This window comes from Phaethon aethereus, assembly GCF_964289735.1.
Source record: "Phaethon aethereus genome assembly, chromosome: 31".
In the NCBI taxonomy this organism is placed as follows: Eukaryota; Metazoa; Chordata; class Aves; order Phaethontiformes; family Phaethontidae; genus Phaethon; species Phaethon aethereus.
Window position 1 is genome coordinate 1,531,135 of NC_138607.1, and position 25,609 is coordinate 1,556,743.

A 25,609-nucleotide genomic window follows, 5' to 3' on the forward strand; every position below is an offset into this window, starting at 1 on the left:
GCCCGGCGGGGCCCGGCGGGGCCCGGAGACCTCGGGGGGGACCGTGGGGGTCCCCGTTTGGCCCCGCGGGACGTGACCGGCGGCTCCTCCGCAGGGGCTGATCGCGGAGCAGCCGGACGAGGGGCTTTTCTTCGTGGACACGGGCAACGCGGAGAAAGGTGAGTTATTATTGGGGGGGGGGGGGGGAGCCGTGGGGCGCGCCACGCGTGTCCCCCCACTCGTTTTCTCGGCGTCTGGGGGTGACGCGTGTGCGTGTGTCCCCCCTCCCCAGATCGGCAGCTGAACAAGGGCAAGGAGAAGCCCCTTCACGTCGACCTCGTCCTTCAGCCCGACTCCAAGGTGCCGGCACCCAAAAAGTGAGCGCGGGGCGGGGGGGGACACGACACACGACACACGCCCGGGGGGGGGACACGACACACGCCCAGGGGACGGGTGTCGACATAGGGGTCCCCGCCCCACGAGTGACACCCCCCACACCTTCTTCCCGCAGTATTTTGGCCCACCAGATTCCCAACGGGCGGAAGGAGAAGCGGCGGCAGCAGTTTTGGGAGAAGCAGGCGGAGAAGGGGGTGCTGCCCCGCGCCGAGCGGCGCCTGCGGGCCCGCCTGCGGCGTGGGGGCCCCCGCCGGAGAAGACGCCGGAAAAGGGGCGCTCGGACCCCCAGAGGGGCTTCTACGACATCTGGGCGGCCGACAGTAAGGAGGGGAGGGGGGAGATGCCGCCGGCCTGGGGTGGGGGGGGCGGGCGGTTTTGGGGACGTTTCCCCCGCTTTAGCGCCGCGGTCCCTCCCGGCCCCCCAAAACGGGGGGTTTTGGGGGGCCGGCAAGCGGGCCGAGGCGGGGATCGACCCCCGGTTTATTCACAAAACGAGCCCCTTCCCCGTCCCTCGGTGCGGGGAGGGGGCGGGGGGGGGTGTCGGCGTCGCCCACCGCGCCCCCCAGGCCAGGAGCCGCGGGGCGAGGGTGGGTGCCGCCTCCCCGCAGACCCCCTGGAGCGGGCGCTGGCGGGGCAGGACGCCTGGTTCCTGCAGCAGACCAAGAAGCAGAGGGTGAAGGTGAGCTCCGGGGTGGGGTGGGGGGCGTGGGGCGGGGTGCGGGGGTCACCCGGCGGGACCCCTCACCCCGTCCGCACCCCAGCGCCCCGCCAGGCTGCAGACCAAGCCCTCGCGGGTCCCCGCCGTGGAGGTCATTGCCGCCGGCGGCTCCTACAACCCCACTTTCGAGGACCATCAGGTTCGGGGCCGTGGGGCGGGCGGGGGGGGGTGTCCCCCCGCTTTGGGGGTGTCCCCGCTTTGGGGGTGACGGTGCCGCCGGCCCCCCCGCCCCGCAGGCGTTGCTGCTGCGGGCTCACGAGGCGGAGGTGAGGAAGAAGAGGGCGGAGGACAAGGTGGAGAGGCAGCTGAAGATCCCGGCGGGTGCCGAGCTCCCCACTGCGGTCAGACCCACGGCGCGGGTTTTGGGGCGGGGGCCCGTTCCCAAATTGGGGTGCTGACTCCCCGGCCTCGCCCCCCCAGGAGACGGTTTTCCAGGAGCAGTGCGAGGGGCTGCTGGAGGAGTCGGAGGGCGAGGAGGAGGAGGAGGAGGACGCGCGGCGCCGCCGGCGCAGCCCGAGGACGCCTCCCCGCAAACGGCGCCGCGGCGGGAGAAGAAGACGGAGCAGCAGCGCCGGCGGGAGAAGGAAGCCCGAGCGCTGGTGCGGCGGCGAGGGGGTGCGCCGGTTCGGGGGCGGGGGGCCAGCGCCCGTTTAGCCCCGCGGCGGGGCCTGACGGCGGTTGCGCCCGCAGGCGACGCGGCGGCGCCAGGAGAAGGCGGCGCGGTGCCGCCGGCAGGAGCTTTTCCGGCTGCGCTCGTTGCGCCGGCAGGTGAAGCGGTGGGAAGCGGAGCTGCTGCGGCGACAGCAGGCGCGCTTGGCCAAACGCCGGCCCGGGGACGCGCTGCCCCGGCGCCTGGGGCGCCTCAAGTGAGTCGGGGAGGGGGGCCGGGGGGGTCCTGACCCCCCCCCGGCCCCTCTCTGAGCCCCCCTCCCCGCAGGTACGAGGACCCCAGCCTGGAGGTGCAGCTGAGCGACGAGCTGGCCGAGTCCCTGCGCGCGCTGAAGGTGGGTCGCTGGCGCCGCGGCGTTCCGCCGGCGCCCGGTGATGAGACCCATCCTTGCGCTACGAGGATTCGCGGCCCCCGGGCCGGGAATGTGAAGGTCTCCGGGGGTCCCGGGGCCTCGTCGCGTAGACGGGCGCCCGGGCGCTGAGGGCGTCGGCGCCTCCCCGACCGCGCGCGAAACGGCCCCTCCGCTCCCCCCCGGCGCCGCGCTGGGGAGGGGGCTCGCTGCAGGGGCGGGGGCGCGGGTCTCCCCGCGCCTCCGGCCCCTGAGCCCCTCGGCGTCCGCCCGTTGCAGCCCGAGGGCAGCGTCCTGCGCGACCGCTTCAAGAGCCTGCAGAAGCGCAGCCTCATCGAGCCGCGCGAGAGGGCCAAGTGAGCGGGGGGCCGGGCTGGGGGGCGCGGCGGGGGGCTGGCGCTGCCCCACGGATTTTGGGGGTGCATCGCTTGACCCCTTTCCCCGCCTCTCTCGCCAGGTTCAAGAGGAGGTATCGCCTGAAATACGTGGAGAAGAGAGCTTTCCGGGAAGTGACGTGAGTGGGGGCGGCCGTGGGGTGCCGTGGGGCGGCCGTGGGGCAGGGCCCGGCCCCTCCCCGACCGCCCACGCTCCGTGCAGGTTGTAGCCGCGAGGATCCCGCCGCATCCCAATAAAACCCTTGACACGCGCGCCGCCTCCTTCGGCTTTGCGGCGGCGGGGCTGGGGGGGGGGGGCGGCGGCCGGCCCCGCGCCCCCCGCGCCCCCCGCGCCCCCCGCGCGGCGTCCCCCATGCGGGCCGCGTTCCCCCCCGGGGGGGCCGCGGCAGATGGTGCCGGGCTCAGCCCCTTTCCCTTCTTTAGAGCTATTAGCGAGCGGATTAGAGGCGGCAAATCCGGGGGGGTGGGAGGGGGGTGAAAAAGGGGGGGCCAGGGCACCCCGTGGCGCTCGGGGAGGGGGCGTCGTCCAGCGCCGCCCCCCACCCCACCAGTTACAGCTCGGCGCTCGACCCTCCAGCCCCTTTATTTACATCTGGGGGGGGAGCGGCGGGGGGCTCTGCCCCATATCCCCCCCACTCCCAGCCCGGAGGCTGTGGGAGGGGGGCGTGGGGCACGGGCTGCCCAGCCGCGCCCCGCTCGCACCGTGACGCAAAGAGGTCGGTCGACGGACGCCGAGAGCCGGCGTCGGCCCTTGCGGCGAACCGGGGGGAGAGGGGGCTGGGGGCCGCCCCGGCGATTTGGGGAGGGGGGCTCAGACGTAGGCGGATTCGCTGGATTGCGTCCGGCCGAGGGCGGGCGCGGGGGGCGGGGGGGAAAGGTCTTTTTTGCGCACCTCCACCACCGACTTGCGACGCGCTTGAACCCCCCGGACGGCGGCCTTGACCTTGCGCCAACCCAAATGGTTGAGCTCGGCCAGGTTGAGGAGGACGCAGACGCCGCTGACGGCGAACATGAAGACCAAAAAGACGGTTTTCTCGGTGGGTCGCGAGACGTAACACTCCACCTCCTTGACGCAAGGGTAACGGTCGCACTCGAAGATGGCCGGCACGTTGAAACCGTAGAGGAAATACTGCCCGGCCAGGAAACCGATCTCCAGCGCGTTCCGGAAAACCACCTGGATGACGTAGAAACGGGAGATTCCCTCTTGCCGCTTGGCTTTGGAGAGACGGGGAAACCGCGGCGCCGGGCCCGGCGCCTCCTTCGCCTCCGGGCAGTCGGGATCCTCCTTGCCGTCCGCCTCGTGGCCGGGCGCCCCGGCGCCCGGTTTGGTTTTCTTGGCGTCGCGGGCGTCGCGGTCCGCGAGGGGGTAGAGGAAGGAGTAGCGCCGCTCCCGTTGCTTGGCCGACTGGTGGACGGAGTAGGTGATGAAGCAGAGGCTGGGGGTGCAGACCAGGATGATCTGGAAGACCCAGTAGCGGATGTGGGAGATGGGGAAGGCCTTGTCGTAGCACGCCTGGTTGCAGCCCGGCTGCAGCGTGTTGCACATGAACATGGTCTGCTCGTCCTCGTAGACCGTCTCGCCCACGATGGCCACGATGAGGATGCGGAAGATCACCACCACCGTCAGCAGGATCCTGCGCCGGGGAGGGGGGAGGCGTGATCCGGCGCCGGTCCCCCCACGCGGGCACGTGGGTGTGACCTGGACCCGGGCGTGTGGCTCCAGTCTGGACTCGTGGGTCTGACCCGGCCATGTGGGTCTGACCTGGCCACGTGGGTCTGACCTTGACCTGGCCACGTGGGTCTGACCTTGACCCGGCCACATGGGGCTGACCTGGCCACGTGGGTCCGACCTGGACACATGGGTCTGACCTTGACCTGGACTCGTGGGTCCGACCTGGACCCGGACATGTGGCTCCAATCTGGACTCATGGATCTGACCTGGACACGTGGGTCCGACCTGGACCCGGACTTGTGGGTCCGACCTGGATACGTGGGTCTGACCTGGACCCAGACATGTGGCTCCAATCTGGACTCGTGGGTCCAGCCTGGACCTGGACTTGTGGGTCTGACCTGGACATGTGGGTCCAACCTCGACCCAGACCTGTGGGTCTAATCTAGACTTGTGGGTCCGACCTGGCCCTGGACACGTGGGTCTAACCTGGACCTGGACATGTGGGTCTAATCTAGACACGTGGGTCCAATCTGGACCCAGACACATGGGTCTTATCTGGACACATGGGTCCTACCTGGAAATCTGGGTCCGACCTGGCCCCGGACTTGTGGGTCTAAGCCAGATATGTGGGTCCTACCTGGACCCAGACATGTGGGTTAGGGCTGGACAGGCGGGTCTGACCTGGACATGGATTTAAGCCAGATCCATGGGTCCTACCTGGAGCTGCACACATGGGTCCGACCTAGATTTGTGGGTCCTACGCAGACATGTGGGTCTAAGCTGGATCTGTGGGTCCCAGCTGGACCTGACCATGTGGGTCTAAGCCGGATCTGTGGGTCCTACCTGGACCCCTCTATCCCCCCAGGCCCCACCTCCCCACGTGTCACCGCCCTGGGCCCACGGGGGGCAGCGGGGACCCCCCAGCACCCCCGTGTGCCCCACGGCGGGTGGGAGCCCACCCCCAGGTGTCCTGCAGGAGCTGGGGGGCATGTGGGGGGCAGGTTTGGGGACGCAGGGGGCGGGTTTGGGGGACAGAGCACAGAGCTGGGGACACGGGGCAGGTTTGGGGACACTGCACAGGTTTGGGGACGCAGGGGGCAGGTTTGGGGACATAGGGTCCACATTTGGGGACATGGGGGGCAGGTTTGGGGACACTGCACAGATTTGGGGATGCAGGGGGCAGGTTTGGGGACATGGGGGGGGCAGGTTTGGGGACCGAGGGTCCACATTTGGGGACGTGGGGTTCAGGTTTGGGGACACTGCACAGATTTGGGGATGCAGGGCGCAGATTTGGGGACACGGGGCACAGATTTGGGGATGCAGGGCGCAGAATTGGGGACACGGGGCACAGATTTGGGGATGCAGGGTGCAGATTTGGGGACACGGGGCACAGATTTGGGGATGCAGGGCGCAGAATTGGGGACACGGGGCACAGATTTGGGGATGCAGGGCGCAGATTTGGGGACACGGGGCACAGATTTGGGGATGCAGGGTGCAGATTTGGGGACACGGGGCACAGATTTGGGGATGCAGGGCGCAGAATTGGGGACACGGGGCACAGATTTGGGGATGCAGGGTGCAGATTTGGGGACACGGGGCACAGATTTGGGGATGCAGGGCGCAGAATTGGGGACACGGGGCACAGATTTGGGGATGCAGGGTGCAGGTTTGGGGATGCAGGGCGCAGAATTGGGGACACGGGGCACAGATTTGGGGATGCAGGGTGCAGGTTTGGGGACACGGCGGCACATTTGGGGACACGGGGGGGCGGATTTGGGGACGTGCTGCTGCGGGGGACACGCGGGGACCTTCTCCCATCCCCTGTGTCTCCCACCTGGGTCCCGGCATCCCCAAAACGCGGCCAACGGCCCCTCCACCCCCCCGGGCCGTGACTGTCCCCACGGCGTCCCGAGTGTCCCCGTTAGCACAGCTGTCACCTCCCGCCAGTGGGGAGGGGACAGCGGGTCCCCCCACACCCGGGGCGAGCCCCCAGCCTCTTGGCGGGGGGCGTGGGTGCCCCGTGGGGACGCATTGTCACCCCGTGGGGACGCATTGTCACCCCGTGGGGACGCACTGTCACCCCGTGGGGACGCACTGTCACGCCGTGGGGACCGCCTCTCACCCCGCGGGGACGCACTCTCACCCCGTGGGGTCGCACTGTCACGCCGTGGGGACCCCCTCTCACCCCGTGGGGATGCACTGTCACGCCGTGGGGACGCCCGTCACGCCGCGGGCACGCCCGTCACGCCGCGGGGACCCCCTGCCGCGCCGTGGCAGTGCCTGGCGCCGGGGACGCGCGGGGGTCCCGTGTCCGTGGGGGCTCACCGGCCGATCATGGTGGAGTGCTGCTGCACCGCCGCCTCCAGCAGCCGCTCCAGGATGGTCCATTCGCCCATGGCGCCGGGACCGGGGGGCGCCGGCCCGGGCCCCCCCGCGCCCCGCCGGGCCCCCCCCGCTCAGCGCCGCGGCCCCATCCCCGCCGCAGCCGCCGCCCGGGAGCGCCGAGCGCGGCCCCGGCTGTGCGCGGCCCCGGCTGTGCGCGGCCCCGGCGGGGCGCGGTCCCGGCGGGGCGCGGCCCCGGGCAGCGGCGGGGGCGCGCGGGGCGGGAGGGGCGGCTGCTGGGCGCGGATTATACTGGGGGAGGCACTGGTTATACTGGGGAGGCGTTGGTTATACTGGGGAAGGAGCTGGTTATACTGAGGAGGCGCTGGCTGTACTGGGGTGATGGGGCACTGGTTATACTGGGAGGAGGCGCTGGTTATACTGGGGAAGGAGCTGGTTATACTGGGGAGGCGCTGGCTGTACTAGGGTGACAGGGCACTGGTTATACTGGGAGGAGGCGCTGGTTATAATGGGGAAGCGCTGGCTGTACTGGGGTGACAGGGCACTGGTTATACTGGGGGGAGGCGCTGGTTATAATGGGGAGGCGCTGGCTGTACTGGGGTGATGGGGCACTGGTTATACTGGGGAGGCACTGGTTATACTGGGGAGGTGCTGGTTATACTGGAGAGGCGCTGGCTGTACTGGGGTGACAGCGTGCTGGTTATACTGGGGAGGCACGGTTTACACTGGGGGGAGGCGCTGGTTATACTGGGGGAGGCACTGGCTGTACTGGGAAGGCGCTGGTTATACTGGGGAGACGCTGGCTGTACTGGGGTGATGGGGCACTGGTTATACTGGGGAGGTGCTGGTTATACTGGGGGGAGATGCAGGTTACACTGGGGAGGCGCTGGTTATACTGGGGGAGGCGTGGTTATACTGGGGAAGGAGCTGGTTATACTGGAGAGGCGCTGGCTGTACTAGGGTGACAGGACACTGGTTATACTGGGAGGAGGCGCTGGTTATAATGGGGAGGCGCTGGTTATACTGGGGAGGCGCTGGCTGTACCGGGGTGACGGGGCACTGGTTATACTGGGGAGGTGCTGGTTATACTGGGGGGAGATGCAGGTTACACTGGGGAGGCGCTGGTTATACTGGGGGAGGCGTGGTTATACTGGGGAAGGAGCTGGTTATACTGGAGAGGCGCTGGCTGTACTAGGGTGACAGGACACTGGTTATACTGGGAGGAGGCGCTGGTTATAATGGGGAGGCGCTGGTTATACTGGGGAGGCGCTGGCTGTACCGGGGTGACGGGGCACTGGTTATACTGGGGAGGCGCTGGTTATACTGGGGAGGCGCTGGCTGTACTAGGGTGACAGGGCACTGGTTATACTGGGGGGAGGTGCTGGTTATAATGGGGAAGCGCTGGCTGTGCTGGAGTGACAGGGCACTGGTTATACTGGGAGGAGGCGCTGGTTATAATGGGGAGGCGCTGGTTATACTGGGGAGGCGCTGGCTGTACCGGGGTGACGGGGCACTGGTTATACTGGGGAGGCACTGGTTACACTGGCGTGCCGGGCAGTAGCGCGGGCGCCCCCCGCAGCGGGCGGGGGGCGGGGTTGGGGGCTCGGGGACCCCCCGGGACCGGCTCGGGGCGGGACCGAACCCGCCGCGCAGCCGCCGCCGCCGCCGCCGCCGCCATGGCCGAGCCGCTCCGCGTCTGCGTGCTCTACTGGTGCGGGGTCCCTGCGGGGGGTCCCTGCGCCCCGGGGGGGGTCCTTACGCCGGGGGGGGCGGTCCTTGTGCCCCGGGGAGGGTCCCTGTGCTCCGGGGGGGGTGTCCCTGTGCCCGGGGGAGGGTCCTTGTGCCCCAGGGAGGGTCCCTGTGCTCCGGGGGGGGTCCCTGCGCCCGGGGGGGGTCCTTACGCCGGGGGGGGCGGTCCTTGTGCCCGGGGGAGGGTCCTTGTGCCCCGGGGAGGGTCCCTGTGCTCCGGGGAGGGTCCCTGTGCTCCGGGGGGGGTCCCTGTGCCCGGGGAAGAGACTCGGTGCCCGAGTGGGGGTGGGTCCCTGTGCTCCGGGGGGGGGTCCCTGTGCTCCGGGGAGGGTGTGCCTGTGCCCGGGGGGGGTCCCTGCGCCCGGGGGGGGTCCCTACGCCGGGGGGGGCGGTCCCTGTGCCCCGGGGAGGGTCCCTGTGCCCGGGGGAGGGTCCCTGTGCCCGGGGGAGGGTCCCTGTGCCGGGGGGAAGGGTCCCTGTGCAGAGGGTGTCACTGTGCCCGGGGGAGGGGTCCCTGTGCCCGGCGGGGGTCCCTTTTTGCAGGGTTCCCCACCCCACTGACCGCCCCCCCCCCCCCCCGCGCAGCGGAGCCTGAGGTTACAGCCCCAAGGTGAGCCGTGCACCCCCTCCCCTTCTTCTGCCCCCCCTCCCCGCGAGGGGCTGCCCCCCAAAACGGGCACGGGGGTGACCCCCCCCCCTCGCTTTCAGTACCAACAGCTCAAGCAGGAGCTGGAGCGGCGCTTCCCGGGCGCGCTGGAGGTGGTGAGTTGGGGGGAACATGGGGCGGGGAGGGGGGCCGGGGCCGCGGTGACCCCCCTCTGTGTCCCCACAGAGCGGCCAAGGGACGCGGGAGGTGACGGGATGGTTTGAAGTGACGGTGGGCGGACGTCTGGTCCACTCCAAGAAGGTGGGTGACCCCCACCCCGGCGTGTGGCCCCCCTCCCCGGCGCCGCGCCGGGGCGCATGAGCACCCTCGGACGCGGCCGTTCTCCCTTGCGCCAGAACGGTGATGGGTTCGTCGACAGCGACGCCAAGCTCCAAAAGATCGTGGCCGCCATCAAAGCCCGCTTGCCGTAGGCACCGTGGTCTGCCCCGGCGCCCCTAACGAAGGTACGGCGCCCTCAGCGACGCCGCCGGCGCGACGCCGGCGCGCCTCTAACCGCGCGCTCTCCTCCCGCAGCTCCACCGGCGTCCGCCTCCCTCACGCCGGCCGAGCGCTCCATGACGGGAACCGCCGAAACGTCCGCCGGCACCGGGCCGTTTCCAGACGCCGCGCAGGATGCCGGCGCGAGGGCGGCGGACGGCCGTCGAGCTTTGCCCCCCGCGCTCCCCGACTCCTTTCCCTCCGCACTAACCACCTTCGCCGATGCTCCTATTTTCAGCCGGGTCGAGCTTTTTTTGTTTCGTTTTTTTGTTTGTTTGTTTCCCCCTCGCTAGTTCACGCAAAAAGCTTTCGCCGAGCCTGCCGGGTTGAAAAACAGGGAAAAAAGGTTCAAAACAGAGAAATTAGACAGTGATTTAATTCTTTTTCCCTCTCTGCCCGGCGGTTGGCTGGACCCCCGACTTCCGCCCCGCCGTTCCCGTTGCCTTCTGTAACTCTCGCGCGGCTCGGTGGCCTTTCTGGAATAAAGTCGTGGAAAATTCGAGTCGGGACGGGTTTTTTTTTGGTTCGGCGGGGGTGTTTTTCCAAGCAGCGAGGAGGGCAGTGCCCTGCGATGGGGCTGACGGCTCCCACCTCGGCCTGCTCCGGGCTCCCCGGGGCCTAACGAACTCCATCCCCTCATTTGGACCCAAAAAATACCACCAAGCGGCGGATCTCTGCCTGCCACCGTTGCGTCCAGGCTTCTCTCGGCGGCGGACGCGTGCCCTCTGGTGACTACGGCAAGGAGTCGGGCAGCGATTTATCCCCTCGCCTGGTTTTTCCCCCCCACGGCGGTTCCTACGCTCCCGCTGTACCGAGCCGAAGGAGAGACGGCCCTTGCGCCAGAAAGGAGCACGACCGGCGCTGGCGGGTGGATTAAAAATAAAAACTAAAGCTTCTCCTTCCTGTCATTTGCTACAGTGAGTGTTGCCGGTGCTAAAGTGACCTGTGTGAAACGGTAAGGCGCTACCTGAAGGTGTATTGAGGGGAACCAAAGCCCCGCTGCTCCCTTCGGCTGAGAGGGCGACGGTCTCCCTCGTTTGTCCTCCCGAGGCCGCTCAAGGCGGGCGGGGGGAGCGGGGAGGGGGCTGTGGGGTACTGCAAATCGGTCTGGCTTCAACCGAGGACTCGAAGCGAGGTAGGAACCGGGCCCGGGGCCCGCAAGCCGCCGCCACCCCGCGCCGGGCCCTGCCCCACGGCGGGTCACAAGATGGCGCCGGCCCGCCTCACCTCAGCCGACCTGCCTCCCCCGCCCCCCGCCGCGGTGCATGACGGGTAAACAGCCTCCGCCGGGAGCCCGCCATTTTCTGCCGGGAAAGGCGGGAAGGGAGCGAGAGCACCGACGGCACCAGCGCCGCTGCCAGCCGGGCACGCAGGTAACGGCGGGGCTGGGGTCAGGGCCGGCGCCCGGTAACGGAGGCCCGGGGGAGAGCGCGGAGGGGGGGGTGTGTGTAGTGGGGGGGTGTCGGCCCGGCGCCGAGGTCGTCTGAGGAGACGCTTCTCCCCAGTCCCGCCTTCCGTCTGCCGCCGGCCGCTGGTTGGCTGCGGGAGGCGGCGGTACTGATTGGCTGAGAGGCCGGCAGGGGATAGGCCGAGAGGCGCGTCCGTCTAGCGGGAGCGAGTCGGCGGCACCTCCCCGCTGCTGGCAGCGTGCGAGCCCATTGGCTGGGCGGCGCCAGCCAATCAGCTGGGTGGGGCGAGGGGGTACGGCACGTGACGCGGCGCGGGGGCTTCTGGGAGCTGTAGTCCGAGGGCGGTGAGGCGGCGGCGGGGGCTTCTCCCCCAGCGCGGCGCGGTGAGGCCATGGGGGCTCGCTCGGGCCCGGCCCGGCGCCGGATCCGCTGGCCCGGCGCTTCTCCTTCAGCCCCGTGCCCCGCGAGAGGCCGGGGGGCAGCCCGCAGAAGCGAGCTGGGGCCCGGCGCGGGCAGTCGGCCGCCCCTCCCCGCCCCTCGGCCGCTAACGGCCGGTCTCGCCCTTCGCTCCCCGGCCCTGGAGCCGACTCCGGCCTTCTCCCCCCTCGGCAGGCTCTGACCGTCCGGCATGGCCCGCACCAAGCAGACGGCTCGGAAATCCACCGGCGGCAAGGCGCCGCGGAAGCAGCTGGCCACCAAGGCCGCCAGGAAGAGCGCGCCTTCCACGGGGGGCGTGAAGAAGCCCCATCGCTACAGGTAGCGGGGCCGGTGTCACCCCCGGTGGGCTGGGGGGGGCTCGGGCTCCCCGTGGCCCCGGCCGCAGGCGCCGCCGCGACTCGACGCGGGAAGGGTGCGGATTTACGCCCCAGCACGAAAATACCACGCTGACTGCTGAACTCCTTTCTAGGCCCGGCACGGTGGCCCTCCGGGAGATCCGGCGGTACCAGAAATCCACGGAACTGCTGATCCGCAAGCTGCCCTTCCAGCGCCTGGTGCGGGAGATCGCGCAGGACTTCAAGACCGACCTGCGCTTCCAGAGCGCCGCTATCGGGGCGCTGCAGGTGAGACCCCGTCCCACGCGCCGCCGCGGTGGGGAGGGGGACAGCGGGGTCGCGGAAATCTCCCCAAAACGCGTCTCTCTCTCTCTGTCCCCCGGCAGGAAGCCAGCGAAGCGTATCTCGTGGGCCTCTTCGAAGACACCAACCTCTGCGCCATCCACGCCAAGAGGGTCACCATCATGCCCAAGGACATCCAGCTGGCGCGTCGCATCCGCGGCGAACGGGCTTAGGGCGGCCGGCGCCGGGCGGTAGGAGAGACTCGGGGTGGGATGGGGGGGGGGGGCGTGTATCTTCGGGGGGGTTTCTCCTACTCCCGCGTGTAGCGGCTGGGACACGTCGCGAGAGCTGACTCCGTTCACGACGTACGAGCAAAAACAACACACGACTTCCGAGGGGTTTATGAGACTTTTCTGGATTTTTTCCCCCCCCACCTCTTTTTGTACACTTTTTTTTTTCCCTTTTTCTCCGAGCTGCAAAAAAAATATATAGAATTGGGGGGGGGGCGGGGGGAAGTTTTTGAAATCCCTGGTTTTCTACACAAAACCTCGTGTATTTTTGGGCGCGGAAAGAGGAGCTTTGGGGCTTCGGCTTCTCGATTCCCTCTCCTTTCCCCCGCGGCCTCGTTCCCCCTCCGTGCGTTTGAGCTCTGTTACCCTCCGCGTTTCTCCGCCCCGCGGTAGCATCGGAATAAAGAAAACCCGTCAACGTTCACCCTGTCCTCCTCGTTAGCCTTCCTAATTAATCCCAGCCCCGCCCTTCTCGTCTGATTTATTATAAATCAATCCCCCACCCCTGCCCCGAAACTTGCGGGGCAGAGGGCAGCGCTGGGGCGTGGCGGGGGGGCTTAATTTGGGGTCTTGGAAAGAGGGGGGGGTGTCCCCTCTCCCTTCTCTCCCTTTCCCTTTTTGGGGAGGTTCGGGGGGGGACGCGGGGCCGGATTACCCCGGGGCGCTGACGTGATTGCTCCTGACACCCCGGCGTTAAATTTAGAGCTGGGGCAAGCGGCCCCCCCCCTCCCCGCCTTGAGCCACCCTAATCGGGATTAGGGGGCCGCAGGGTGGGGCGGCCGCCTGAGGACGGGGTGCCCTCCCCCCAAAACGGGGTGTGTGCGTGGGGTGGGGGGGGCCCAGCCCTCCCCGACCCCCCCCGGCGAGGCACGGCGGCGGGGGGAGATTCTCCGGAGCGAGCGCCCGGGGGGCCGGCGCGCGAGTGTGGAGAGTTTGTGGAAACGGGGAGATTTTTTATAGGAATTGTACAAAAATAGGGGCAGGTGTTAATATAAATCCAGTTATATACGTTCTATCAGCGTATTTCTATAGAAATGTAGGGCTATATAACCAAATATAGCGATATACTTAATATAGATGTATATATTCCTGTGTAGATGTAGGGCTATATAACTAAGGATAGCGATACACTTAATATAAATATATGTATTCCTGTGTAGATGGAGGGCTATATAACCAAATATAGCGATATACTTAATATAAATGTATATATTGCTGTGTAGATGGAGGGCTATATAACTACTTAATATAAATATATGTATTCCTGTGTAGATGGAGGGCTATATAACCAAATATAGCGATATACTTAATATAAATGTATATATTCCTGCGTAGATGGAGGGCTATATAGCTAAGTATAATTAATATAAATATATTTATTCCTGTATACATATATATTCTTTATATAGCTATAAGTATAGCGATATGCTTAACACATAGATATCTTTCTGTATACATATATGACTATATAATTAGTAGCAAAATAGCTATAGTCTTGATATATATGTTTCTATTTACATATAGAGCTATATAATTAATAGAAATACAGCTGTATACTCAATCTATGTTTCTATATGCATATAGAGCTGTATAATTGAGCTGTACACTTATATATATTTCTATATGCATATAGAGCTGTATACTTCATATAAATATATACTTAATACAAGTAAAACTATATACTTAATACAAATCCAGCGATGTACTTAATAGAAATACAGCTATATACTTAATAGAAATACAGCTATATACTTAATAGAAATACAGCTATATATTTAATAGAAATACAGCTATATATTTAATAGAAATACAGCTATATATTTAATAGAAATACAGCTATATATTTAATAGAAATCCAGCTATATACTTAATAGAAATCCAGCTATATACTTAATAGAAATCCAGCTATATACTTAATAGAAATACAGCTATATACTTAATAGAAATACAGCTATATATTTAATAGAAATACAGCTATATATTTAATAGAAATACAGCTATATACTTAATAGAAATACAGCTATATACCTCGTACAAATCCCGCTATATACGTAATTCAAATATAACTATATACTTAATACAAACATAGCTGTATACTTAATACAAGTGTAACTATATACCTCATACAAATAAAGCTATATAGTTCGTATAAGCTCTATACTTAATATATAGCTATATACTTAATACAGGTTATAAGTTAAGCTATATACTTAATACAAATGAAGCGATATAGTTAATAAAAATATAACTATATACTTCATATAAATACAGCGATATACTTCATACAAATATAACTATATATTTAATACAAATATCGCGGTATATTTAATACAAATATCGCGGTATATTTAATACAAATATCGCGGTATATTTAACCCAAATATCGCGGTATATTTAAGGTATATTTAACCCAAATATCGCGGTCTATTTAAGGTATATTTAACCCAAATATCGCGGTATATTTAAGGTATATTTAACCCAAATATCGCGGTCTATTCAACCCAAATATCGCGGTCTATTTAAGGTATATTTAAAATATCGCGGTCTATTTAAGGTATATTTAACCCAAATATCGCGGTATATTTAAGGTATATTTAACCAAATATCGCGGTCTATTTAAGGTATATTTAACCCAAATATCGCGGTATATTTAAGGTATATTCAACCCAAATATCGCGGTCTATTCAACCCAAATATCGCGATATATTTAACAGGGATGCCGCCGTACGTTTGGGGGCGGCGCGGGGGTGCGCTCCCGCGCCGCGCTCCCCTCCGGGCCCAGACGCGCGGGGACGGGCGTCTCTCCAGGCGCGGGGCGCGTCCGCGCCCCCAAAAAGCCAATTACCGCTAACGAGCGGCCGCGGTTTGGGGCCGCTTTACCCCCCCCCCCCAATTTATTGGGGTTTCGTGAGGGGTCCGGCCTCGCCCCGGGGCTGGGACCCCCTCCCTGGGCCAGGCCGCGCCCCGCTCCGCCCTCAGGGGGGTTTTGGGGGGCCGGAGCGCCCCCCCCCGCGCTCCCCCCCTCCGAGCTGCGCCCCCATCTGCGCCGCGCCCCACCCCGCGCCCCTCCCCGCTCCCGGCGCGGGGATTAGGGTTAATCGGCCCAAATCCCCGCGTCCCAAAAACGAACTAATCAGCCCCGATTTCAGCGCTGCCCTCCCAGCTGCTCGGGGGGCCGGGGGGTCCCCGCCGGCGTTTGGGGGGTCCCCGCCGAGCTGGGGGGGGGGGGGCTGTGCCGCCTTGGGGTCCTGCTGAGGTTGGGGGGGGGGGTTGCTCGTTCCTTGGCCCTTCCTCTTCCTCCCCGTGGCCCCCCCAGCCCCACACGCCGCCCCCCGGCCGGGGGTCCCCGCGGCCCCCCGTGTCGCGGCGTGGGGCTCAGACGCGGCAGCTGGCCCTGGGATTAGCTCCGGGCCCCACGGCGGGCGGCTGGGGGGGGGTCCGACCCCCCAAGAGGGTCCCAGCCCTCCGGCACCCCCCGCCCCTCCTCTGGGGGACGAGGACCCCGGCGTCCGGCGCGCCCCCCCCCCCGCCCCAGCGATGACCCCCGGGGCGCCTTCGTCGCCGCCGGCGCGCCCAATCCCCCGAATTCGGAATTAGGGGCGACGAGCTTCGTTAGCGCCGGGGGCCTGATGGGGGACACGCAGCCCCGTCCTGGCGGGGGGTTAATTAACGGCGGCTCGTTATCCTGCGCCCGGGCCCCCCCCCGGCGCCGAGCGCACCCCGAAACGCGTCCCCGGGGCGGGGGGGCGGCGGCAGCGGGACCCCCCCGGCCGCCGTCGCGGGGGATGAACGTTAATTGGCGGCAGCGGCGGATTAGCCCCCGGCCGGGGCCAATGTCACCCCCCCGGGGATTAGCGGCAGCGCGGTGGCGGGTGACATCACGCCGGGCCCTACTTAAATCTCCCCCCGCCGCGGGGACGCCTTCCCCGCCGCCGCCGCCGTCCTCGCCGTCGCAGGTAGGCGCCGGCACGCGGGGACGCGTCGCGGCGGTCCCCAGCGGGACCGGGCGCGTTGGGGTTGGGGGGACGGCGGGCCGGGCGTTGCCGCGCCGTCGCCGCCCGTGACCGCGCCGCGTGCCCCTCGCAGCCGGCGCCCAGCCCGCCTCGGCAGCGCCGGGGCCCGGCGCGCAGCGTCCCGCCCGGAGCATGATGTCCTACATCAAGCAGCCGCACTACGCCGTCAACGGGCTGAGCCTGGCCGGGCCCGGCATGGACCTGCTGCACTCCGCCGTCGGCTACCCCGGTGAGCGCCGCCGCCGCGCCGGCGAGGCTTCGCGCGGGGCTTTCGCGCGGGCGCTCCGCCGCGCGGGATCCCCCCGGGCGGGGCGGCGGGGGACGCGGGAGATCCGCGGGGGCGCCGGGGGTGGGAGGGGGGGGGGCCGCCGCCCTGAGCCCGCCGCCGTGCCGCAGCCACGCCGCGGAAGCAGCGCCGCGAGCGCACCACCTTCACGCGGGCGCAGCTGGACATCCTGGAGGCTCTCTTCGCCAAGACGCGCTACCCCGACATCTTCATGCGCGAGGAGGTGGCCCTGAAGATCAACCTGCCCGAGTCCCGCGTCCAGGTGAGCGCCGCGGCCGCGCGACGGCCCTCGCCCGCCGCCCGGCGCGTCCCGCCCGCGCTCAGCGCCCGCTCCCGCAGGTCTGGTTCAAGAACCGCCGCGCCAAGTGCCGGCAGCAGCAGCAGCAGAGCAGCGGCCAGGCCAAGGCTCGTCCCGCCAAGAAGAAGAGCTCGCCGGCGCGCGACGCCGGCGCCGAGGCGGCGGCGGCGGCCGGCCCCTACAGCCCCCCGCCCACCGCTCCCGCCGGCACCCCCGGCTCCGCCGCCGCCGTCTCCATCTGGAGCCCGGCTTCCATCTCGCCCGTCCCCGACCCCTTGGCTTCCTCGGCCGCCCCGGGCTTGCCGCGTTCGGCTCCTTTCCCCGGCGCCTACAGCCAAACCGCCGGCTACGCTCAGGGTTACGCCGGCTCCGCCGCCTATTTCGGCGGCCTGGACTGCGGCTCCTACCTGTCGCCCATGCACCCGCAGCTGGCGGCCCCCGGCGCGGCGCTCAGCCCCCTGGCCGCGCCCGCCATGGGCGCCCACCTGGCCCCCTCGCCCGCCGGCTTGGCCGGGCAGGGCTACGGCGGCGCCGGGCTGGGCTTCGGCGCCGTCGACTGCCTGGACTACAAGGACGCGGCGACCTCCTGGAAGCTGAACTTCGGCGCCGGCGACTGCCTGGACTACAAGGACCAAAGCTCCTGGAAGTTCCAGGTGTTGTGAGCGGGGAGCGGGCCCGGCCCCCGCCGGCGGCGCCCCACGGCTCCCCGCGCGGCGGCGGCGGCGCGTCCGTGGCGCGGACCGGCCCCCCCCCGCCCCGGGGTATCGCCGCCGCGCCGGGGCGTCTCGGCCACGCGGCGTGGCCCCACGGCGCAGACCGTCCCCACGGCACGAGGCAGCCCCACACGTGGACCAGCCCCACGGCACGGAGCATCCCCGCTCTACGGGCTAGCCCCATGGCACGAGGCAGCCCCCCGGCGTGGAGCAACCCCACGGCACAGCCCACGGCATGGCACAGCCCCACACCACAGGCCAGCCCCACGGCACAGAGCATCCCTACGGCGTGGACCCGCCCCACGGCACGGGGCAGCCCCATGGCACGGAGCATCCCTACGGCACGGGGCAGCCCCACGGCACGGGGCAGCCCCATGGCACGGAGCATCCCTACGGCACGGACCAGCCCCACGACCCGAGCCAGCCCCACGGCACGGGGCAGCCCCACGACCCGAGCCAGCCCCACGGCACGGGGCAGCCCCACGGCACGGAGCATCCCCACGGCACAGACCAGCCCCACACCACGGACCAGCCCCACACCACGGACCAGCCCCACGGCCCGAGCCGGCCCCACGGCACGCGGCAGCCCCACGGCACGCGGTCCCCCCGCGGGCCACGCGGCGGGGTGGGACCCCGTTCCAGCCGGCGTTGGGCGCGTCCCCGTCCCCCCCCGCGCCCCGACCCCCCTCCCCGTCCCCCCCCCGGGGCTGCGCCCCCCGGCCCCGCGCAGCTCGGTGTGGGGCTGGCGAGCGCACGGAGGCCGGAAAAAGCTTAAAACCCCGGAATAATAAAAAAAAGCAGCGGAGAAGGAAGAGGGGGCGCCCCCCCCCGCTCTCATTAACTAACGAGGGGCCGCTAACGAAGGGCCTGGCACCGGGGGGGGGTCCCGGCCCCCAGCCCACTCCCCCGCCCCCCCCCCCCCCCCGCTTAATTGATACTGATCTAATTTAGCAAATGGGGCGAATTAGAGGGATTAGGGGCCGGGTGCCAAATCGGGGGGGGGGCGGCCGCCCCCGCCGAGGGTCCCGGAGCCCCCCCGCAAGCCCCATAGAGCCCTGTGCACCCCTCTGCGTCCCCAAGGGCCCCATGGACCCCCCGCGCCCCCCCCCCCCCACGGCCCCATAGATCCCCATAGACCCCCTACGTCCCCCCCTGCCCCATAGACCCCCTGCGCCCCCCCCCGGCCCCATAGATGCCCATAGATCCCCTGCACCCCCCCCGGCCCCCATAGATCCCCATAGACCCCCTGCGCCCCCCCCGGCCCCATAGACCCCCTGCGCCCCCCCCGGCCCCATAGTTCCCCATAGATCCCCTGCGCCCCCCCCGGCCCTATAGATCCCCATAGATCCCCTACGTCCCCCCCTGCCCCATAGACCCCCTGCGCCCCCCCCCGGCCCCATAGATGCCCATAGATCCCCTGCACCCCCTCCGGCCCCATAGATCCCCATAGATCCCCTACGTCCCCCCCCTGCCCCATAGACCCCCTGCACCCCCCCCCGGCCCCATAGATCCCCATAGACCCCCTGCGCCCCCCCCGGCCCCATAGATCCCCATAGACCCCCTGCGCCCCCCCCCGGCCCCATAGATCCCATAGACCCCCTGCGCCCCCCCCCGGCCCCATAGATCCCCATAGATCCCCTGCGCCCCCCCCCGGCCCCATAGATCCCCATAGATCCCCTACGTCCCCCCCCCGCCCCATAGACCCCCTGCGCCCCCCCCCGGCCCCATAGTTCCCCATAGATCTCCTGCACTCCCCCCCCGGCCCCATAGTTCCCCATAGACCCCCTGCGCCCCCTCCCGCCCCATAGTGCCCCATAAACCCCCTGCGCCCCCCCCCGCCCCATAGATCCCCATAGGCCACCTGCGCCCCCCCCCCCCACACCCCTCCGGCCCCATAGACCCCATAGACCCCCCCCCGGGGTGGGGGTCGCTGCACCTGGGGGTCCCGGGGGGGGTCCCGGGGAGGGGGGGGGTCGCTGCACGTGGCGGGGCCCGTGCACACGGGGGTCCGCGCCCCGCGGGGGGGGGTCGGGCCCCCCCGGGTTACCCCGGGCAGCGCCCGCGCAGATGGAGCCTAATCCGGGCTGAGCCGGGCGGGGGCGGGGCCGGGAAGGGGGTTAAGCCCGGTTTAAGGGCCCTAACGAGGGGGGGGAGGGGGCGGCGGGGCCGGGGGGGGGCACGCGCCCGCGGGGGGTGCGTCCCAGTGCATCCCAGTGCGTCCCAGTGCCGCTCCGGGTGCGTCCCAGTGTGTCCCGGTGCCTCCCAGTGCCTCCCAGTGCGTCCCAGTGCCGCTCCGGGTGCGTCCCAGTGTGTCCCAGTGCCTCCTAGTGCATCCCAGTGCCGCTCCGGGTGCGTCCCAGTGTGTCCCGGTGCCTCCCAGTGCCTCCCAGTGCGTCCCAGTGCTGCTCCGGGTGCGTCCCAGTGTGTCCCGGTGTCTCCCAGTGCATCCCAGTGCTGCTCCGGGTGCGTCCCAGTGTGTCCCAGTGCCTCCCAGTGCCTCCCAGTGTGTCCCAATGCTGCTCCGGGTACCTCCCAGTGTGTCCCAGTGCCTCCCAGAGCCTCCCAGTGTGTCCCAGTGCCTCCCAGTGCTGCTCCGGGTGCTTCCCAGTGTGTCCAGTGCTGCTCCGGGTGCGTCCCAGTGTGTCCCGGTGCCTCCCAGTGCGTCCCAGTGCTGCTCCGGGTGCTTCCCAGTGTGTCCAGTGCTGCTCCGGGTGCGGCCCAGTGTGTCCCGGTGCCTCCCAGTGCGTCCCAGTGCTGCTCCGGGTGCGTCCCAGTGTGTCCAGTGCTGCTCCGGGTGCGTCCCAGTGTGTCCCGGTGCCTCCCAGTGCGTCCCAGTGCTGCTCCGGGTGCGTCCCAGTGTGTCCCGGTGCCTCCCAGTGCGTCCCAGTGCTGCTCCGGGTGCGTCCCAGTGTGTCCCGGTGCCTCCCAGTGTGTCCCAATGCTGCTCCGGGTGCGTCCCAGTGTGTCCCCGTGCTTCCCAGTGCATCCCAGTGCTGCTCCAGGTGCCTCCCAGTGTGTCCCAATGCTGCTCCGGGTGCCTCCCAGTGTGTCCCGGTGCCTCCCAGTGCATCCCAGTGCTGCTCCGGGTGCGTCCCAGTGTGTCCCGGTGCCTCCCAGTGTGTCCCAATGCTGCTCCGGGTGCGTCCCAGTGTGTCCCCGTGCTTCCCAGTGCATCCCAGTGCTGCTCCAGGTGCCTCCCAGTGTGTCCCAATGCTGCTCCGGGTGCCTCCCAGTGTGTCCCGGTGCCTCCCAGTGTGTCCCAATGCTGCTCCGGGTGCGTCCCAGTGTGTCCCCGTGCTTCCCAGTGCATCCCAGTGCTGCTCCAGGTGCCTCCCAGTGTGTCCCAGTGCTGCTCCGGGTGCGTCCCAGTGTGTCCCGGTGCCTCCCAGTGCGTCCCAGTGCTGCTCCGGGTGCCTCCCAGAGTGTCCCGGTGCCTCCCAGTGCATCCCAGTGCTGCTCCAGGTGCCTCCCAGTGTGTCCCAATGCTGCTCCGGGTGCGTCCCAGTGTGTCCCGGTGCCTCCCAGTGCGTCCCAGTGCTGCTCCGGGTGCGTCCCAGTGTGTCCCGGTGCCTCCCAGTGTGTCCCAGTGCCTCCCAGTGTGTCCCAATGCTGCTCCGGGTGCCTCCCAGTGTGTCCCAGTGCCTCCCAGAGCCTCCCAGTGCCTCCCAGTGTGTCCCAGTACCACCGCTCTCGGTGCAGACGGAGGCGGGTGAGTGGGGGGGCCATAGGGGGCTGGAGGGGCTTTGGGGGGTGGGGGACCCAGCAGGGTTATGAGACCACAGCGGGGGCCTTGGGGACCCTTGTTAGGGTGCGGGGACCCCAATTAGGGTGGTGGGACCCCAATTAGCGCCCAGGCCTGCGGCGGCCTCATGCGAGCCTGTGTGACCTCATGGGAGCCTGTGTGACCTCATGCAAGCCCATATGACCTCATGCGAGCCCCTGTGACCTCATGTAACCCCATATGACCTCATGCGAGCCCGTGTGACCTCATGCAACCCCATGTGACCTCATGTGACCCCGTACAACCTTGTGCGAGCCTGTGTGACCTCATGCAAGCCCTGTGTGACCTCATGGGAGCCTTTACGACCTCATGCAAGCCCGTGTGACCTCATGCAAGCTGTATGACCTCATGCGAGCCTGTGTGACCTCATGTGACCCTGTACAACCTCATGCGAGCCCATGTGACCTCATGGGAACCCGTGTGACCTCATGCAACACCATGTGACCTCATGCAACCCCATACGACCTCATGCAACCCCATATGACCTCATGTGAGCCCATGTGACCTCATGCGAGCCCGTGTGACCTCATGCAACCCCGTACGACCTCATGTGATCCCGTACAACCTCATGCGAGCCTGTGTGACCTCACGCGAGCCCCGTGTGACCTCATGGGAGCCTGTGTGACCTCATGTAACCCCATATGACCTCATGCGGGCCGTCTGACTTCATGCGAGCCCGTGTGACCTCATGCGAGCCCGTGTGACCTCATGCAACCCCATGTGACCTCATGTGACCCCGTACAACCTCATGCAAGACCATGCGACCTCATACGAGCCCGTGTGACCTCACAGGAGCCCGTGTGACCTCACGGGAGCCCGTGTGACCTCAGCCCTTTCCTGCCCTCGCCTCACCTGGGCCGGGAGCCGTGGGCCAAGCCTGGGTCCAGGCCCGGCTTTAGGCGGCCGCGGGGTGTCGCACGGGGCCCCGGCGAGGGGGCTGGGACCCTGCCGGGGTGCTGGGGAGGGGCTGAGCCCTGACGAGCTCATGGCACGTGTGTCGCCAGGCTGAAGGGGGGGGGGGCGGTCGTTGGGACCCCCTAGAGGGGTCCCTGCTTCGGCCCCTCGACCACTTTGGGTGCCTGGAGGGCGGCAGATGGGCTGGGCTGGGCTGGGATGGACTGGGACGGATTGGGATGGGCTGGGGTGGGCTGGGATGGACTGGGATGGACTGGGGTGGGCTGGGATGGACTGGACTGGGATGAACTGGGATGGGCTGGGGTGGGCTGGGATGGACTGGGCTGGGCTGGGGATGAACTGGGATGAGCTGGGATGGACTGGGATGGGCTGGGATGAGCTGGGATGGACTGGGCTGGGAATGAACTGGGATGGATGGGATGGGCGGGGCTGGGAGGAACTGGGCGGGGCTACGGGCGGCGGGGCGGGGCCCGGGGCGTTCTGCCACGCATGCGCAGCGCCGGGGTGTCACGTGACGCGCCCAAGATGGCGGCGCTGAGGGCGGTAGGTGGTGCCTGCCGTCACCTTGGAGACGCTTGGGGGGGGAGGAGACCCCCGAGGCCCCCCCCCCCCCCCCCAGCGACAGGGGGGCGCGGGAGCATCCCAGGGACCCCTGGGATGGGGGGGGGGAGGTTTTGGGGGGCCCCGTACCCCCTTCGCGTGACCCCCAAGGCGTGGGGGAGGGGGGGCGGCCTGGGCGGCCGGGCCCCCGCGATCCAGCACAAACCTGGGGGGGGGGGGGCCACGACCCTCCCAGCCCCCCCCCCCCCGAAAGCCTTTCTCCCCCCCTGACCCCCCCCCAACGCCGGGGTGGCGGCACCCCGGGAGAGCGGGACCTCGACGACCCCCCCCGCGGCGTGGGCAGGCGTTCGAGGCCCGGCCTGGACGTGTCGTGTCCCCCCCCCCCCACGCCTCGATTTTCGCGTGTCGTGGCCCCCGTCCCCCCCCCCCCGTCCCCCCGCTTTGGGGAGCAGCTTTTTGGCCGCGGCTGGAGCCAGTTTGGGGGGCGCGGGGCCGGTGGGGGAAACTGAGGCAGCGGCCTGAGGCTCCTGCCCCACAGGTCGTGGGGTGCCGGGGGGTCCCCGTCCCGCGCCCCCCACCCGGGCAGAGCCGGGGGGCGGCGGGGGGCTGCTGCAGCGTTTGGGCCGGTGGTTCTACGAGGCGGAGCTGGCGGCGGCCTGGGGAGAGCGGCGGCAGCGACACCGGCTGCGGCGCAAGAACGCGTGCGTGGGGGCTGGCTGGGGGCCTCGGCTCGGGCCCCCCCTGCTTGGGGGAGGGTGCCAGAGGAAAGGGCTGCATCCAGCCCCCCGAAGTGTGGGGTGCAGGCTGAGGGGGCTGGATTGGGGTCCCCTCACTCTCCCCCCCCCCCCCCCCCCAGGTACCACGGTTTCCTCAGGGACGTGTACGGGGACAACGTGGCGGCCGCCGTCTTCGCCCTCTCCTGTGGCGGGGGGGTCAGGTGAGCCCCGGCCCCGTTTTAGGGGTGTCTCCCTGCCTCCCGGGAGGAGCAGGGGGACACCACCCCCCTCGCCCTCATGCCCCCTCCCCAGATTCGAGGGGCAGGAGCGCTGGATCCGGCCGCAGGACCGCTGGCGCCCCGAGGTGTTGCGCCTCCGTGACGTCCCCGTGGTGGCCCTGGACCTCAGCGGCTCCCCCCTCACCTACGAGGGCTTGGACAACCTGGGTGAGAGCCGGGACCCTCCCTAGGACCCCCATCCAACCCCCCCCCAGCCTACCGTGACCCCTTCCTGCCCCCCACCCCAGTGCCGCTGACCCGGCTGCAGCACCTCGACCTGAGCGGGTGCCCCCACCTCGACGACTGGGCGCTGGGGCGGCTGCACGTCTTCGGCGACAGCTTGCGGGAGCTGTCGGTGGCCCGCTGTCCCCACGTCACCGAGCGGGGCCTGGCCACCCTCCACCACCTCCGGTGAGCGGGGCGGACGCCGAAATACGGGGCCCCCCCAACTCCGGTGCCCCCCTCCCCTTATCTCTGTCCGTACCCCCCACCCCTGCCCCGTAGGGAGCTGCGGCGGCTGGACGTGGCCGGGGTGCGCGTATCCAGCCCGGGGCTGGTCCGTATCCTGCTGGAGGAGATGCTCCCGGGCTGCGAGGTCAAGGGCATGGACGTTGGGGACGCGGCGAGGACGCCGCCGGCGGTGCCGGAGGGGGGCCGGCCCCCCGCCTGAGGCCGATGGGGTTTTGGGGTTGCGGAGGGAGCTGCGCCGCTGCCACCCCAGCGCATTAAATGCCCGACGGCTGCGTGCCGCTTCCGCTCCCTCCGTGGATTTGGCTTTTTTTTTGGCAGCGATCGATGGGTTTCTCGTTTTTTTGACCCCTTTTGGAGCGGTGCCGGACCCCCGTCCCCCTCCCCAGACCCTCCCCACGGCGTTCCCAGCTTGAAACCGGCCGCTCCTGCGAGCGTTTTGGAGGACGGCACCCCGTAACAGCCGCCCCGCAGACCACGGACGCGCTGCCTAAGCCCCACCCAGGGGTCTTAGTACCCCCTGAGGGGGCTAATCCCCTCTCCCGGGGGTAAATTCCCCCTCGAGGGGTTTAATCCCTGCTCAAGGGGGGTTCAACCATCTTAATCTCCCCAAAAGGGGTTAATTCCCCCTCTGAGGGGGCTATTTCCCCCTTCCAAGGGATTTATGCACCCCAAGGGAGTTAATTCCCCCCCCTTGAGGGATTTAATCCCGGTGCAAGGGGTTTAATCCCTCCTCGAGAGGGTTAATTCCCCTCTCCAAAAGGTTTAATCCCCCCGAGGGAGTTAATTGTGCCTCCAAGGGGGCTAATCCTCTTCAGAGTGGGGTTAATCCCTCTCCCAAGAAGCTTAAATCCCTCCTCCAAGGAATTAATTACCCCCTCGAGGAGTTAATCTCCCTCCCCAAACGGGGGCTAATCCACCCCAGAGGGATTAATTCCCCCTCCCAGGGGCTTTATTCCCACTCCAAGGGGATTAATTCCCCCTCAAGGAAGCTAAACTCCCCCTCCAAGGGGTTTAATCCCCCCCAAAGTGTGTTAATCCCCCTCTCCAAGGGCATTATTCCCCACTCCGGGGTATTAATCCCCCCCTAAGTGTGTTAATCCCCCTCTCCAAGGGCGTTATTCCCCACTCCGGGGTATTAATCCCCCGCAAAGGGTGTTAATCCCCTCTCCAAGGGCGTTATTCCCCACTCCAGGGTATTAATCCCCCCCAAAGGGTATTAATCCCCCCCAAAGGGTGTTAATCCCCCTCTCCAAGGGCGTTATCCCCTGCTCTGGGGTATTAATCCCTCCCCAAGGGTGTTAATCCCCCTCTCCAAGGGCGTTATTCCCCACTCCAGGGTATTAATCCCCCCCAAAGGGTATTAATCCCCCCCAAAGTGTGTTAATCCCCCTCTCCAAGGGCATTATTC

General features: G+C 67.1%; 6 protein-coding genes across 6 annotated transcripts in view; 5 read left to right on the top strand and 1 right to left on the bottom strand.

Annotated features, from left to right (window-relative positions):
* NOP53 (NOP53 ribosome biogenesis factor) overlaps positions 1-2,630 on the top strand; it is a gene marked incomplete at both ends in the record, with an annotated part of 6,048 nt that extends 3,418 nt beyond the window's left edge. Inside the window, 13 exon segments of the mRNA XM_082012092.1 lie at positions 95-158; positions 272-356; positions 491-612; positions 615-695; positions 984-1,054; positions 1,137-1,232; positions 1,330-1,434; positions 1,514-1,589; positions 1,592-1,692; positions 1,784-1,959; positions 2,031-2,097; positions 2,392-2,468; positions 2,570-2,630. Of these exon segments, the coding sequence (XP_081868218.1) occupies positions 95-158; positions 272-356; positions 491-612; positions 615-695; positions 984-1,054; positions 1,137-1,232; positions 1,330-1,434; positions 1,514-1,589; positions 1,592-1,692; positions 1,784-1,959; positions 2,031-2,097; positions 2,392-2,468; positions 2,570-2,630 (1,182 nt within the window).
* A 688-nt stretch (positions 2,631-3,318) lies between these two features.
* On the bottom strand, positions 3,319-6,575 carry LOC309414682 (gap junction delta-2 protein-like; the record flags this gene model as incomplete). The annotated part of the gene is made up of 2 exons (XM_082012042.1): positions 3,319-4,141; positions 6,505-6,575. 2 exons carry the CDS (start codon positions 6,573-6,575, stop codon positions 3,319-3,321), a joined length of 894 nt encoding a protein of 297 aa, XP_081868168.1.
* A 1,623-nt stretch (positions 6,576-8,198) lies between these two features.
* Positions 8,199-9,348, top strand: LOC309414690 (selenoprotein W-like; the record flags this gene model as incomplete). The annotated part of the gene is made up of 5 exons (XM_082012053.1): positions 8,199-8,233; positions 8,857-8,881; positions 8,980-9,033; positions 9,104-9,178; positions 9,274-9,348. 5 exons carry the CDS (start codon positions 8,199-8,201, stop codon positions 9,346-9,348), a joined length of 264 nt encoding a protein of 87 aa, XP_081868179.1.
* Positions 9,349-11,452: 2,104 nt separating this feature from the next.
* LOC309414697 (histone H3.3A) lies at positions 11,453-12,136 on the top strand (the record flags this gene model as incomplete). The annotated part of the gene is made up of 3 exons (XM_082012061.1): positions 11,453-11,580; positions 11,732-11,885; positions 11,984-12,136. 3 exons carry the CDS (start codon positions 11,453-11,455, stop codon positions 12,110-12,112), a joined length of 411 nt encoding a protein of 136 aa, XP_081868187.1. The 3' UTR covers positions 12,113-12,136.
* Positions 12,137-16,314: 4,178 nt separating this feature from the next.
* LOC309414741 (homeobox protein otx5-like) lies at positions 16,315-17,428 on the top strand (the record flags this gene model as incomplete). Its single annotated transcript, XM_082012111.1, has 3 exons — positions 16,315-16,411; positions 16,579-16,730; positions 16,808-17,428. The coding sequence occupies 3 exons, from the start codon at positions 16,315-16,317 to the stop codon at positions 17,426-17,428; spliced, it is 870 nt and encodes a 289-aa protein (XP_081868237.1).
* A 5,272-nt stretch (positions 17,429-22,700) lies between these two features.
* DMAC2 (distal membrane arm assembly component 2) lies at positions 22,701-24,400 on the top strand (the record flags this gene model as incomplete). The annotated part of the gene is given in 7 exon segments (XM_082012093.1): positions 22,701-22,718; positions 23,275-23,332; positions 23,335-23,437; positions 23,593-23,673; positions 23,765-23,898; positions 23,979-24,141; positions 24,235-24,400. Coding segments are annotated over 7 exon segments (723 nt in total).
* Positions 24,401-25,609: the final 1,209 nt, after the last annotated feature.